The sequence below is a fragment of the Cyprinus carpio genome, chromosome A4, assembly GCF_018340385.1.
Source record: "Cyprinus carpio isolate SPL01 chromosome A4, ASM1834038v1, whole genome shotgun sequence".
NCBI classification, from domain to species: domain Eukaryota; kingdom Metazoa; phylum Chordata; class Actinopteri; order Cypriniformes; family Cyprinidae; genus Cyprinus; species Cyprinus carpio.
The window spans coordinates 5,657,690-5,670,924 of record NC_056575.1 but is presented as its reverse complement, the minus strand read 5'-3'; the positions used below and the strand labels follow the sequence as shown (position 1 = coordinate 5,670,924).

The window sequence follows — 13,235 nt, the reverse complement described above, 5'->3', positions numbered from 1 at the left end:
TATGGCTTTGTCATCTCTAGACTGACCAAAAGAAGAGAAAACAACCTGAGATCGAGAAAACAACTTATTACATGTTGAGTTCAAGAAGTTGTGGTTTCTTAGGACATCTGTGACTTGGTGGAAGAGTAGTTTATAGTTCATTAGCCTGGCATGGGCGGTTTATGGCTGATGAGCATTGAATCAACTTGACAATATATTAGTCAGGAAATTATACGCTTGTAGCTTTAAAATTACTTTTGTTAAAGCCTCTTCAGAAAACTTTATAGGTTCTATGTCTTTGTCAGAGGCTGTAAGAACTTCTTCTCTAAGCTTCTTGTAAAAATATTTATAACTGTGGAACTCTAGTCAATAAACTGAACTGCCCTCTAAGGCCTCGTCTGTCAGAAAACAGATGCAGTGAAATGCCACAACACAAAACAACCTCACAAATTCTAAATATTCCTCTAAATATTTCATAAATGGGTGCAAAACCTGTTACTCGTGGACACCAACCAAAACCCAGATTTATGCTTTTATAGTACATGCACATTTTTCTTTGGCAGAGCAGTCTCCTGATGCCAGATGTGATAAAAAAAAAGGTCCAGTGTTGGACTATTGGGAGTTTTATTATGAGTTATATCCCTGTTTTCTCAAGGTGTGTGCAGTCCCGAGGGTGAGCTGTGAAGGACCTGTGCATGGGCTGTAAAGCAAGACAGGTCCGTTTCAGGAAAGCACCTTCACAGTGAATTCATCCCTAAAAACAGGGTCACAGCAAAAAGGACGTATTCTGTAAGAGTCCCTGAAACAAGAACCTAAAGAATTGGATACATAGAAGGCCAATCTTCAGCTTCCTGATTATTATTATTTATTTATTTTTTGTCCTAAAATACTGGTTATTGGGCAGTTCTGGTCCTTAAGTGAAGTTGCTACACCTTGTCTGCAATAATATAAAAATATAAAAGACTCAAAGAAATGAACTTTTAAAAAATAATCCAACCCTGAGAAATATTCACTGGAGTGTGTGTCAACTAGCCCTTGTTTGCCCTAATTTTATGCTGTAAACTTGAGTGTAAATGATTTTAGAAACTATACAAACACACTATGATCTCTCATACTCAGTCACTCTTATACACAGTGTACAGAAAAAAATTAAATAAAAATACGACGCAATCAGAAATTAATACCAACATATATCCATTTTCTTCTGCCTCTCCTTATTTCTCCAACTGCTCTTGTCTGACAGACGCGGCGGTTTAGCCAATCAGCTGCGAGAGTTTCTCTCCGCCCCGCCGCTATTGGTTGATCTCTGGAGACTCGGGGGCTGTTCCGATATTAATGACCGCTGGGCAGACAGCGGCATGTCAATGTGACAACCGAACAAGCGGCTGCAGATGCGCCTCTGAACGCGGAGGAAAAAGGAGGTTGTCAGTGCGAGGGACTCTAAAAAGCTTCCAGACGGCTCTCACCTGGTGGATTTTGCCTCATTCGCACGGCGAAATCTTAACGTTAGGAGCGCGAACCGCTGCTTTTTCTCCGTCTGCGTTAAAAGAAGAACACGCGCGCTTATTTTCATTTGCGTAGCGCGCGCTTCCCGCTCTCTGGAGCACTGCGCTATTGATGAACGGAATACACGTCGCTTTATCGACCGGGAATGACTTACGTTGAAACGGTAAGTTTGAACATTTTCCGATCCAGCTCATCTATTTGGTTCATAAATATTAATTTAAGTTGGTGTTTACTGCATGAACATCCACATTCAAGTTGAGAGAATATGCGTCAGAGTGATCCTTCCACTGCAAAACGACCGTGAAGGAGCACAAATGGAGGCAAATGGATAACAAGCACGTAGGTAGTTGAATAAATAGGCATGTCAACCTGAAGCACAGAATTCCTGTTGCTGATGTCGCGGTATATGCATCAGCAACAGCAACAGGAAATCTGTGCTCCAGCTTGGCATGCGTATTTTTTTTTGGACACAAGGCACGTCCTGGACGGATAGCCACAGGCAGTCTTGCATCTGGCTGTTCTCAGTTACCCTTAAATCACCCTGTTGCCGTCCAAGATGTTCTACAGCACCCCTATAGCACATGCATTTCAAATGCAGACGCCTTGAGCATCCACTGTACAGTAAGTATTGTTAAATTAATGTATATCGCTTTGAATGGAGGCATTGTGATTCTGATCCATTCGTCTGATCTGCATTCATTGCTTCAGCCTAATTTATACAGTCTACAGCACAACACCTCCAATGTAGATGATGACATTTATTTTTTATTTTTTACCCCAGCTGTTTATCACACAACCAGCGAGTTTGTCCTCCCACATCTCTTTGTAGACGGAGGCGGTGAGGAATCGTTGCAAACAGGAATTGCACTTTCTGAAACATAAGCCAGAGGTTGTTTAATGGATTGCAAATAGCATTCATGTGTTTTTTGGGGTGCATCAAATAAAAATATTACAATTAAAATAAAATAAAATACATTGAAGTAGAATTATGTAAAAAAAAAAAAAGTGCATGAATCCACATAAATATCCATATATGACCCTCTTATAGTAAACATATACCAGTTAAATCACTGTGTTTTAGGCGCAAATGTCATTGGGCCTGGGAGAAAAATATGAAAGGATTTGCCTTTTCTATAGAGGACCTTAGTGGGACCACCATAATCACAGGACCTGGGACAGCCATTACCAGTTGTCCCTCACTGACGGCACGCCACTGACTCATTACAAAGCGAAAACGTTGAACAAAAATATTGTGCGGCTTAATGGCAGACAATATGCTCCAACTAGTTTTTTGTCCTTGGAGTTTCTTTCATGCAAAACTCTCCAAACTCAGACCTGAGCGGGCAATTCTTAATCACAGATGTAATCACATGGGCCACTTGATGGCTGCACTAATTAACAGACAATAAGTAAAACCCTTGATATTAAGGATCTCTCAGAAATGGCTTCTGTGAGCACACTGGAGTGTTTAACTGATTTTAGTACCTCTTTGTATGACGAGGTGCTGAAAAATTGCTTTCTCTGATCGTTGCGTCATACCAAACAGTATGAAGCACAAAGCAATGATGGATGTGCGGTTTGAAATCCAATTTTTGCAAGCCTGCATTGACCCTGAAAGGTGAGCGTGATTTCACCAAGTACAACATGTTCCTGGATCAACATCCTTGTTGATACTGGAACAACATTCCAATCAACCAATCAGAATTAAGTTATAACTTTTCAGGAAATTTCTGTTTTAGGCTTACAGTCAGGGTTAGGTGCTTCTTCACCCTTGTTAATCAGTTATCATTTCCCACTGGTTTTAGGAATAAATTATAGGTAGGGTTAGGTTTAGGGGTAGGGATTGGGTTAAGTCTATATTTTTGGACAAAAATGTTGATCCAGGATCATCAAAAGATGTTGATACAGGAACATGTCTTGGCAAAATCATGGCGACCGTCAGGGAAAAGTGGTGTGGACTTTCAACAACAAAACATCGCAACGTGAGTGTTGAAAAATAGCAAGTGTAGTGTTTCATTAGCTTAAAGGAGTACAGTAGTTCACTTCCAGAATGAAAATTCTATCATCATTTACTCACTATCCACTAAAGTTTATTTCTTCTGTTGAACACAAAAAAAGATATTTTGAAAAATGTTGGTATCCGAACAGTTGATATGCACCAATGACTTCCATAGTAGGGGAAAAAAGAATATGGAAGTCAATGGTGTATAATATATATATATATATATATATATATATATATATATATATATATATATATATATATAGTTGCACTCCTAATGTCTAACACAAATAGGGAAAAAAGATCTAAGGCAGGGTAAACTAGCTTTGATGACTCCACCCCAATCTCCATCTATTGAAAAGGTCACCACACTCCACGTTCTCTCATTGTTACAAAAGCCTCAAATAGTTCTGTTTGAAAATATAGACTCTAATAAGAGAATATGATAGCAGCATATGCTATCTGTGTTTTCACGAGTAAACAGAGCAGAACCATCTGAGAAGCACTGCTGTGCTCTCCATCTGTTCTTAGATTAGACTGATACCTGTAGTAGAGGCATCCGGTACAGTATAGAGCACATACTGGGAGAACTGGGATCTCATTATGTCTAAACTGTCAAGCTAAGATGTTTAGAACAAAATAAACCATACACTTCTACACCAATAGATCGACTGACACTTGCTTTTGGGAACACACTTTCAATCAATCAGGCTCAATTAGAGTGAAATGCTGTATTTGTACCTTGGGGAGATTTCATTGGTTTTCATAATTAGGTTCTTCATATACAGTGTAGTTTAGTGATGCAATTATTCTGCCCGTTGTGCATGGTATCTTTTCCTCAGGGTGGGTTAATGTATTTTAGAGCAAATAGCAACATTACATATCTCTGGCAGAGCAATGTAGTTGTATCGATATGAGTCAGAATTTTCTAACAGCATATTCAGAACCTTAAAGGAAAATGCTGGACTTAAAACGGTCTTAAAACTAAAAGAGAATGTACAATTAGAGTTATAAAATTATAATAAAATGTATATCTGATGTAAAAATGATTATACTGGCATGTTTTTAAATCCAAACTACATTTGCACCCAGAGAATCAGTTTAACACAGGCTCAATATGAGCAATGATGCCTTCCAATGAAGACTAGCTTAGAAACGAGTCAATAATAGGAATGAGAGATAAAGAGACACTTTATTGATCCTTGATGAGTAATCAACTACCTAACTACCTGTAAATTACTGGTATTTATTTAAATTTTTTAGTCACTTTTTAGTCACTCTTACAGTGCAAAGACAGTGTTGCCTTGAGTGCAAGGTCTCATGCACAGCCGAGAGAAAATAAATAATAAATAAAATTAGATGCACGTTGAGTGTCATGACAACAACAACAAAAGTGGAACCAATTTTTTAACCAAGTACCTTAAAATCTGCTTGTCTACAACATCACCACTGTTCTTTCTCTGCCTTGCAAGCACTGAAATTTCCTTCAGGAATTGCTGTTCCAGTTAATTTATGTCAGAACAAATGAGATTTTCAAACAATCAGTTACAAAATACCAAAATTGTCTTTGTACTCTTGAATTCATTGAGGAAAACAAACAACGGCAGTGGATAAGCTGAAACCTGTGGGGTCCATCGGTTTAATTTGGAACATTGATTCTGCATTAACCGTCAACTCGGCGCTGATTTTGCGAACACATAGGAGCAGGTGCAAAGGGAAACGTTCCTTGATCATTGCACTGGAAACTTCATTATGCACACACATTGTATAGCAAAGCCTGTTTAATGGACTCTTCCCTTACCTTGAAAATAGTGTAATGGCAAATCAATGAAGTACAGGGCAGGAGGAGGAGCTGCAAAACATACTATGCCACCCACTGAGAGATCTTTGCAAACTGGTTGGCACCTTTCCCTTTGCATCTTCTCCAAGCCTGATAGAACAGTTTACATAGAGTATGTGAAGAGAGTAGGGGAGAAATAAGAGCTCAAGTGAAACACAAAGAGAAGAGAGAGCATGGGTGTAAGAGCAGAGGTGTCTTTCTGTAGACATTTGTGTGAAAATAAAAAAATATTTTTTGCTCTATTTAGAAAAGTGTCCTCAATGTGCATTAATGTATCCCTATTTAAAAACACAAAACATGTTATTATCCCCAGTGCAGTTTACACTCAGTTGCTGCAGAGGATGCTAACATGGGGTTTAAGAGGACCTCAAGCTCAGTAATCAGTCCCTAGTCCAAGATTTACAGCCTATCTCAAACAACTCAGCCCAAAGCAAACACAGGTGCCGCGCATCCACTGTTCAGCCGGAGTTACTTCCCAGGGTCAGTAGGCCTTCTGCCCACCGGACACATTTATTCAAACATGCCCCTATATTTTACAGGCCCAATCAAGATGATGCTAGCTCTGTGATATCAGGTCTGGCAAATAATGGTTTGGGAACAATCCTCTGACTCCTCTTCTCTCCAATTTCGTTGACTGACTCTGCAGTACATCAGGATGGTGATTAGAGGCATCCATCTTGAAATTCCATTTTCTCTGGTATTAGTTGCATTTCTCTCCGTCTCTGAAAGCAAGGCATACTATGGAAGGTATTGCCACTTAAGCTCTATGAGCCACGGTGTTGTTCCAAGTCCTTATGTTTGTATGTTCTCACCTACACTTAACTGGGTTGAGCCTAATTTCCTTCATTTGTCTTTGACTGGAGTTTTTTATAGGTGCGCCATACCTTTATTGCTGTTACAGAGTCAGTGGAGGTTAATACAGGTTTAGTTGTATTAGTGTTTCTCCTCTCCTGGGAGTGTTTTTTTTTTTTTTTTTTTGTAGATACTCTAACAGAAACCTCCAGCCTCTAGAACACGATCATCTGCCAGCCATTACCACAAAAAAATGCATTATTTACTATCACAGGAACTAAGGCTCTAACAGGGTTATTTCTGGAGGACAATGTATCGATTTTGTAGTCTTAAAATGACTAAAAACTTCTTTGATTTCTTCTTACGTCATAACAAATATGCAAAAACGATGACTCTGCCACACAGTTTTAGTTTCTTTTTAAGTTGTAGCTAAATGATTACATTCTGAAATAATGTGCAGAAATCTAACAGTTGATGTTGACTATGGAAACCTTGATTTAACTCATAGTAGTGCCAATTTATTTATTAAACTACGCCTTTATTGTGCATTGTTAAATGGTCAAGTTCACTATATGAAATCACTGAACATGGAAACTCTGGCCCTGCATCAGAAACATAACCTTGTCTAAAAGGGCAAGATGATAAAAGATGGTGATCCTGCACATCAGAAAATGGAAAGAAGGGTACAAAAACTGCCAAAACAGTTCTCCTAAATGAATTCTAAATTCTTAACATTTATAAAATACTAAGTACCAATTCAATTCACTATTAGTATCTTGATAGTCTAATATCTGAAAACACATTGACACTATGCTGTCAACAGACAAGCATGCCTACACACTGAATTAGTAGTGAACCTGCACTACTAGAGAGAACATGCAGGTGCTGTAGGAGCAGTGCTCCATTTAACACATCAGGAAAATAGGCTATTTGTGTCAGTCAGGAAAACTAGATGCATTTTCCAGGATTTATGGCTGACACGGGTATTGTCAAGCATCCATTTTCCAACCACCGTTAAAGTAGCCTCACACCTATGAGGTGTAATAAAAACCCAAATTTAAAAGTGTTTGTTATCTGCTAGACTTACTAACAATTTGACATTCGTTTTCTATGGGACGAGTCAGTGTAGTTTGTAGTGTCTCTGTTTACAACACAAGTAGGGGAGAGCGGGGCACAAAGTAACACTTCTTGACTTTCTCAGTTTGTGTAAATCCACATGAGGTTCAGAATATAATTTTTTTTTTATCCACAGTAATTTTACACTTGTCTAGTATAAATATGTCACTTTGTTTCATAATTACAGTGTATACGTTTTTCTTTATTTACCCTGAAAAAATGTAAGTGAAATGTGACAACATGCCCTGTAGGTGGGGTACATTGTAACATCTGAGGTGCACGTTGTAACATGACCATATGACAGTTTAAAATGTTATCTGATCGAATGAAAACAATATACATGACAAACTAAAATATTTGGTTAATAAAATAAAAAATAAAAAAATTCAAATAAAATAATGCCTTTTTTTAAGAATTAAAAATAAACTGATTTTAGAGTATGACAATGAACACATTGCAACCAATGCTTGGGACGACCAATATAAACGAGCAAAAATTCTTTACATGTCTTGAAATAATAATTTCTAAACATTACACATTGACTGTCAGTCTTTATTCATCTGTTTCTCGTTGTTTCTCATTAAAATTCATTAAAGTAAATAGTGTAAATTACATCACTAATGTCATAGAATAGCACATTGTAACAGTGTTACAATGTGCCCATCTGCGCAACTGGCATTTAAAACTGGTTAGTGTCTTCGGCTAGTTATCAAATCATTAAAAAACTATCTGAACTGATCAATAGCAGATTGGAGATTAAAATAATAGCAGATTGGTCTCATTTTAAAGGAATAAAAAAAATTGAGATGACAAATTTACTTAAGCCAGGATTACAAATTTACTTTTTTATTATAAATGTTCAGTGATACCCTACCCCCCCCCCCCCCCAGAAAGAAATCACCTGAAATGGAGAAGGCCCTATATTATCATGCATTTCAAACAAATTCTGTTGCGGAAATATTATTCATCGTAAGGGTCCCTGCATTGAAGCTTTTTCTGAGTGTTCTTGGATTAATGAAGAATCTTGTTGCCTTGGAAAATCACACATTTCGCCCCCTCAATTACTCAACCAAAAAACACACTCTCACCTCCACAGAGCCTTGAGGGATGAACTCTGGGTTTCTCCATCTGTGAAGCTTACTGAAGACTTTCTGTGGTATCCTCACTTCCTCACCAACTTCCTTAGGCTTTGATGTTGAAAAGAGGGATGATAGTGTGATGAAACAGTTTCTTTCTTTCTGTCTATCTTGCTCGCTTGCATTCTGGCTATGGCACTTTCCATAATAACCCTGGTGATGTGGAGAGCTCTCACAGAATTGCAGATTTTTCAGAATTCTGCATAGCACAACAAAATATTTGCTTATAACAGGGGAAAAATAACTAGGGCTGTCAAATCAGTTAATCGTGACTAATTACATCCAAAATAAAGGTTTGTGTTTACGTATTATATGTATGTGTACTGTATACATTTTTATGTATAAACATGTTATGAGAATGTTTGTGTACATGGCACTCTACAGTGAGTTGCATCTGGGGAATCTACCCATTTGAGAAATAGGCAGCAATAATAATGCCTACAAGTCAAACACACTAATCTTCGAAATTCATTTATTTTAGGGAACTTCAGCTTAAGAATCACAAAATAATATCTAAGGTGAAGGACACCCATATCCATATGTCAAAGGCTTAGCATGCAAGAGACTGCCAAACAAAATGTCGGCAGACATCAGAGTGCTTTAATGTGGCTTTTGTACATTTCAGCATGCTTCTGTCTTTCCTTAGTGATGCCCTTGTATTTTTCCAGTAATTATATGCTAATATTTTTCATCTCTTTCTTCTTATTTTCTTCAGGTAGAAGTGGATTAGGCTGATGATGGCATCATCTGTAGTATTAAATGAAATGTACGACCTTGCTTCTGCCTAGCTGAAACCACCACTACCTGAGGTTTAATGGTGACCTTTTTACCTTTATCTGCTCAAACAGTAAAATTTCATACAACACCTTCAATCTGAATTACGGGGGACTTGGTGACGGGACATTGCATCTGTTGACAGCACATCAGTCAGGGCCTAGGGAAGGCCCTCTGTTGGATTCAAGTGATCATCACAAATGATTAAATATTTTTTAAGTGAAGTGCTTTTGCCACAAAATCTTTAAGGACCAGTTACTTACTGGTGGGAACTGTCCCAATATGAAGGACGTATCATTTGCGGATTATTTGCTAGTGGGCCTTGCAGTGACTACCTTGGTTCTTGCTGCAGAAGAGAGAGTCAGTTGTCCCAAACTTTGCGTATGTGAGATTAGACCCTGGTTTTCCCCTAGCTCTGTATATATGGAGGCTCCCACTGTTGACTGTAATGACCTCGGACTATTTGACCTGCCCATGAGATTGCCATCTGATACACAAGTCGTTTTACTGCAGACCAACAACATTGCTAAAATTGAGCACCCTTTGGATTACCTGCCAAACATCACTGAGATTGATCTCTCACAAAACAACCTGTCATCAATAAGTGATGTCAATATTGGCCACCTCCCTCAACTCTTATCCCTACACATGGAGGAAAACTGGATATGTGCCCTATTAGACAACAGCCTTTCTCAACTGACCAACCTTCAGGAGCTCTACCTAAATCATAATCTCATCTCCTTCATTTCTCCTGAGGCTTTTCGTGGCCTTCAGAGCTTGCTGAGACTTCACCTCAACTCCAACCGGCTTCAGAGTATAAAAAGCGAATGGTTTGAGCCCTTACCAAATTTGGAAATTCTAATGATTGGGGAAAATCCTGTCCACTCTATTCAGGATATGAACTTCAAGCCTCTGAGAAACCTTCGCAGCCTGGTTCTTACTAGAATGAACTTGTCACAGATATCAGATGATTCACTTCTGGGCCTTGACAATCTTGAGAGTATCTCATTCTATGATAATACATTCCCTAAGGTACCCCATGGTGCTCTCAAGCATCTTAAGAGCCTCAAGTTTTTGGATCTTAATAAGAACCCCATTGGGCGAATTCAAAGGGGCGACTTTGTGGACATGCTCCATCTTAAGGAGCTGGGCATTAACAGTATGCCTGAGTTGGTGTCCATTGATAGTTTTTCCCTTAACAATCTCCCAGAACTGACCAAAATCGAAGCCACCAACAACCCCAAACTTTCCTATGTACATCCAAATGCTTTTTATAGGCTACCAAGGCTGGAAACTCTAATGTTAAATGGTAATGCTTTAAGTGCCCTCCACAGGTTCACAGTGGAGTCCCTTCCAAATCTTCGGGAGGTTAGCATGCACTCTAACCCTATCCGCTGTGATTGCGTTGTACGGTGGATGAACATGAACAAGACAAACATTCGCTTCATGGAGCCTGATTCCCTGTTCTGTGTGGAACCTCCAGAGTATGAAGGTCAGCATGTGCGGCAGGTTCACTTCAGAGAGATGATGGAGATCTGTCTGCCTCTAATCTCTTCAGAAAGCTTCCCCACACAAATCAGTGTGGAAAGTGGGAGATCTGTGTCTCTTCACTGCCGTGCCTTTGCTGAACCTGAGCCAGACATTTACTGGGTGACTCCGTCAGGGAAAAGGGTCAATCCAAATGCTGTTTCTGAGAGATTCTACATGCACCCTGAAGGCACACTTGATATTTATGATATCACTAAGAGCGAGGCTGGATTGTACACATGTGTGGCACACAATCTTGTTGGGGCAGACCTGAAATCTGTCTCACTGGAGGTAAATGGATACTTCCCACAACCAGTCAATGACTCACTGAATGTCAACATTGAATCTGTACAGGCCAACTCTGTGTTAATATCCTGGAATGCCTCTCATGGTAGCCTGGCACCAAACATTAAGTGGTATACAATGCCCAGTGCAAACCATCCAACTGTAGCATTCACAGCTAGGGTACCATCTGATGTGACTGTATATAATCTCACACATCTCAACCCTGCTACACAGTACAAAGTGTGTGTGGACATTCAAAGCATCCATCATAAACATGACACCAAGTGTGTCAATGTCCTAACTAAAGGATTACAACAAGCTGTAAAGGACTTTGAGATATGGGACATGGCACTTATTGCTGCTTTTGGTGTGCTTTTCATTGTGATTTCAGTGGCTTGCTTTCTGATTTATGTCTTTATGAGGAACAACTGCATTTATGGAGAACTGAAGCGATACCCTTCTAAAATGTCTCTGATGTCTGAGACCAGCCAGAAGTCTCCCTTTACAAGGCTCTGGATTTCTGGCAAAGGGATGCCAGCTGCTGTTGAGGTGAAAGCCACAGTCATAAACGTGTTGGACAATGCATTTTAAGCTGCACATGCAGAGGACCACAAAAACTACAAGCAAATTGACAAGGCAAGAATGGAGAACAAACAGTTCCAACTTGCCATCTATCTTTTTGCATTGAAACAGACATCAAATTCAAATGGAAGGGATGTCTAAAAATCTATAACTAGCTCTATAGCCCCTTCATCATGAGCTGTCAGATGTGGCAAGTGACAATGGATCAGTGGTAACTAGCAAGATGTAGAGACTTGCGGCTAATATATGCAGTGTGATATTTCTAGGCCATTTAATGAAAACAGATGATATTAAGACATCAGGAAGGTGTTGTTTCTCATACCTGACTGTTAAATGTGTAAAGAGTAGTGGAACAGTCCTTGTGGTCCCAAGCAATACCGTCTGTGCTGTACCACCATAGGCGTGTTAGAGACCTGACTGTTTGTTGAGAAGGAAATCTAGTAGAATAGAAGACTACGGTGGTTATGATGTGACTTTTGATGAAATATGTTGTTTTTCTATTTAAAAGCAGATCTGTCTTTTCATGCCTAAAATTGTTATATATTCTATCCAGAAATGTAACAGGTATCTTCTGTGCAGTAGCCAGGCAGTAAACAAGTGTGAATTACTTACAGTATGAAAGATACAACTTAAGTAATGAGACCACACATTTGCTGAATAAAACACAAATGTACATCTTAAGGAATCTATATACATAAATATATATTATATTTGATTATATAACTATCAGGACTGGATGTTGTTGAATGCAGACACTTTAAAAGCATCTCTCAGACATAGATTGCAGAAGGTTGATCATGACAGGGTAAGTGCCTACTCCTGAATCTTAGACCAGAAAAAACAAAAACACTTTTGAATGTTACTTTTAATGGTTTTCCGAGAGATCCCTGGAGAACAGAGCCATGATTCCAGCCTCACATGCAAATCTGTGCAAATACTATATGAGTATTTTTTAGCATAACATGGTTTAAAAGCATTGCGTCCTTGCTTTGAGTGTGAAAAAGCCATTTTTATATTGACTGTGCTGTCTGTTCTACCCTAAGCACATTAGTCAATGAGACCAATGTGCTTAAGGTAATGTAAAAATTAAATAAATGTCAGCATTTTTTTTCTTCTCATGTTGGAATCAGGATGTTTACTGATCTGGTTCTGGGGAAAAAACCTTACCAGCATTAACAAACATGTCTTGAAGGAATAGTTAATCCAGAAATGGAACGTTCTCATGTTGTCATGTTGTCATGTTGTTTCAATCCCATATGCCTTTTTTTTCTTCTGCAGAACACAGAAGCTTAGCAGATTCTCCAAGGTGCTCTTCTCTGTACAATGAAAGTGAATAGGAATGGACACTGTCAAGTCAACATGGAACATGTGGCAGTGAAATTGAGCAATAAACTATACAAATAACAGAAAAAGACCATAAATAAATTGTTTGGAAAATTACAGCTCAGACATTCTGCTAAACTTCTTGTGTTTCAAATGTGACTGAAACAACAAGGTTGACAAATGACAACATTTTTATTTTCTGGAGAACAATTCTTCCAGTAACATAAAGAGGGCACTGCCTGGTTCAAGTCTAAGACAACCAAAAACTTGCAAAGAATCACATTGTATTTGCTCCATTTAAGATCCAGCACAGACTCACCACCCAAAAAATTACAAACATGATGAATGCTCGTCAGCCACTGACTGACACAGA

General features: G+C 38.8%; 1 protein-coding gene across 2 annotated transcripts; it reads left to right on the top strand.

Annotated features, from left to right (window-relative positions):
* The first annotated feature begins 1,316 nt into the window (after positions 1 to 1,316).
* Positions 1,317 to 12,657, top strand: LOC109060508 (leucine-rich repeat neuronal protein 3-like). 2 transcript variants are annotated; one of them, XM_019077684.2, is made up of 2 exons: positions 1,317 to 1,648; positions 9,091 to 12,657. In XM_019077684.2, exon 2 carries the CDS (start codon positions 9,428 to 9,430, stop codon positions 11,546 to 11,548), a length of 2,121 nt encoding a protein of 706 aa, XP_018933229.1. In that variant the 5' UTR covers positions 1,317 to 1,648; positions 9,091 to 9,427; the 3' UTR covers positions 11,549 to 12,657. The 2 variants fall into 2 exon arrangements, with proteins under 2 accessions (XP_018933229.1, XP_018933228.1); XM_019077683.2 differs by having other exon boundaries at positions 9,087 to 12,657.
* The last annotated feature ends 578 nt before the right edge of the window (positions 12,658 to 13,235 follow it).

What these genes read in the sequence shown, in the direction of transcription:
- LOC109060508 (XM_019077684.2), top strand. Translation starts at nt 9,428, where the DNA reads ATGAAGGACGTATCATTTGCGGATTATTTGCTAGTGGGCCTTGCAGTG.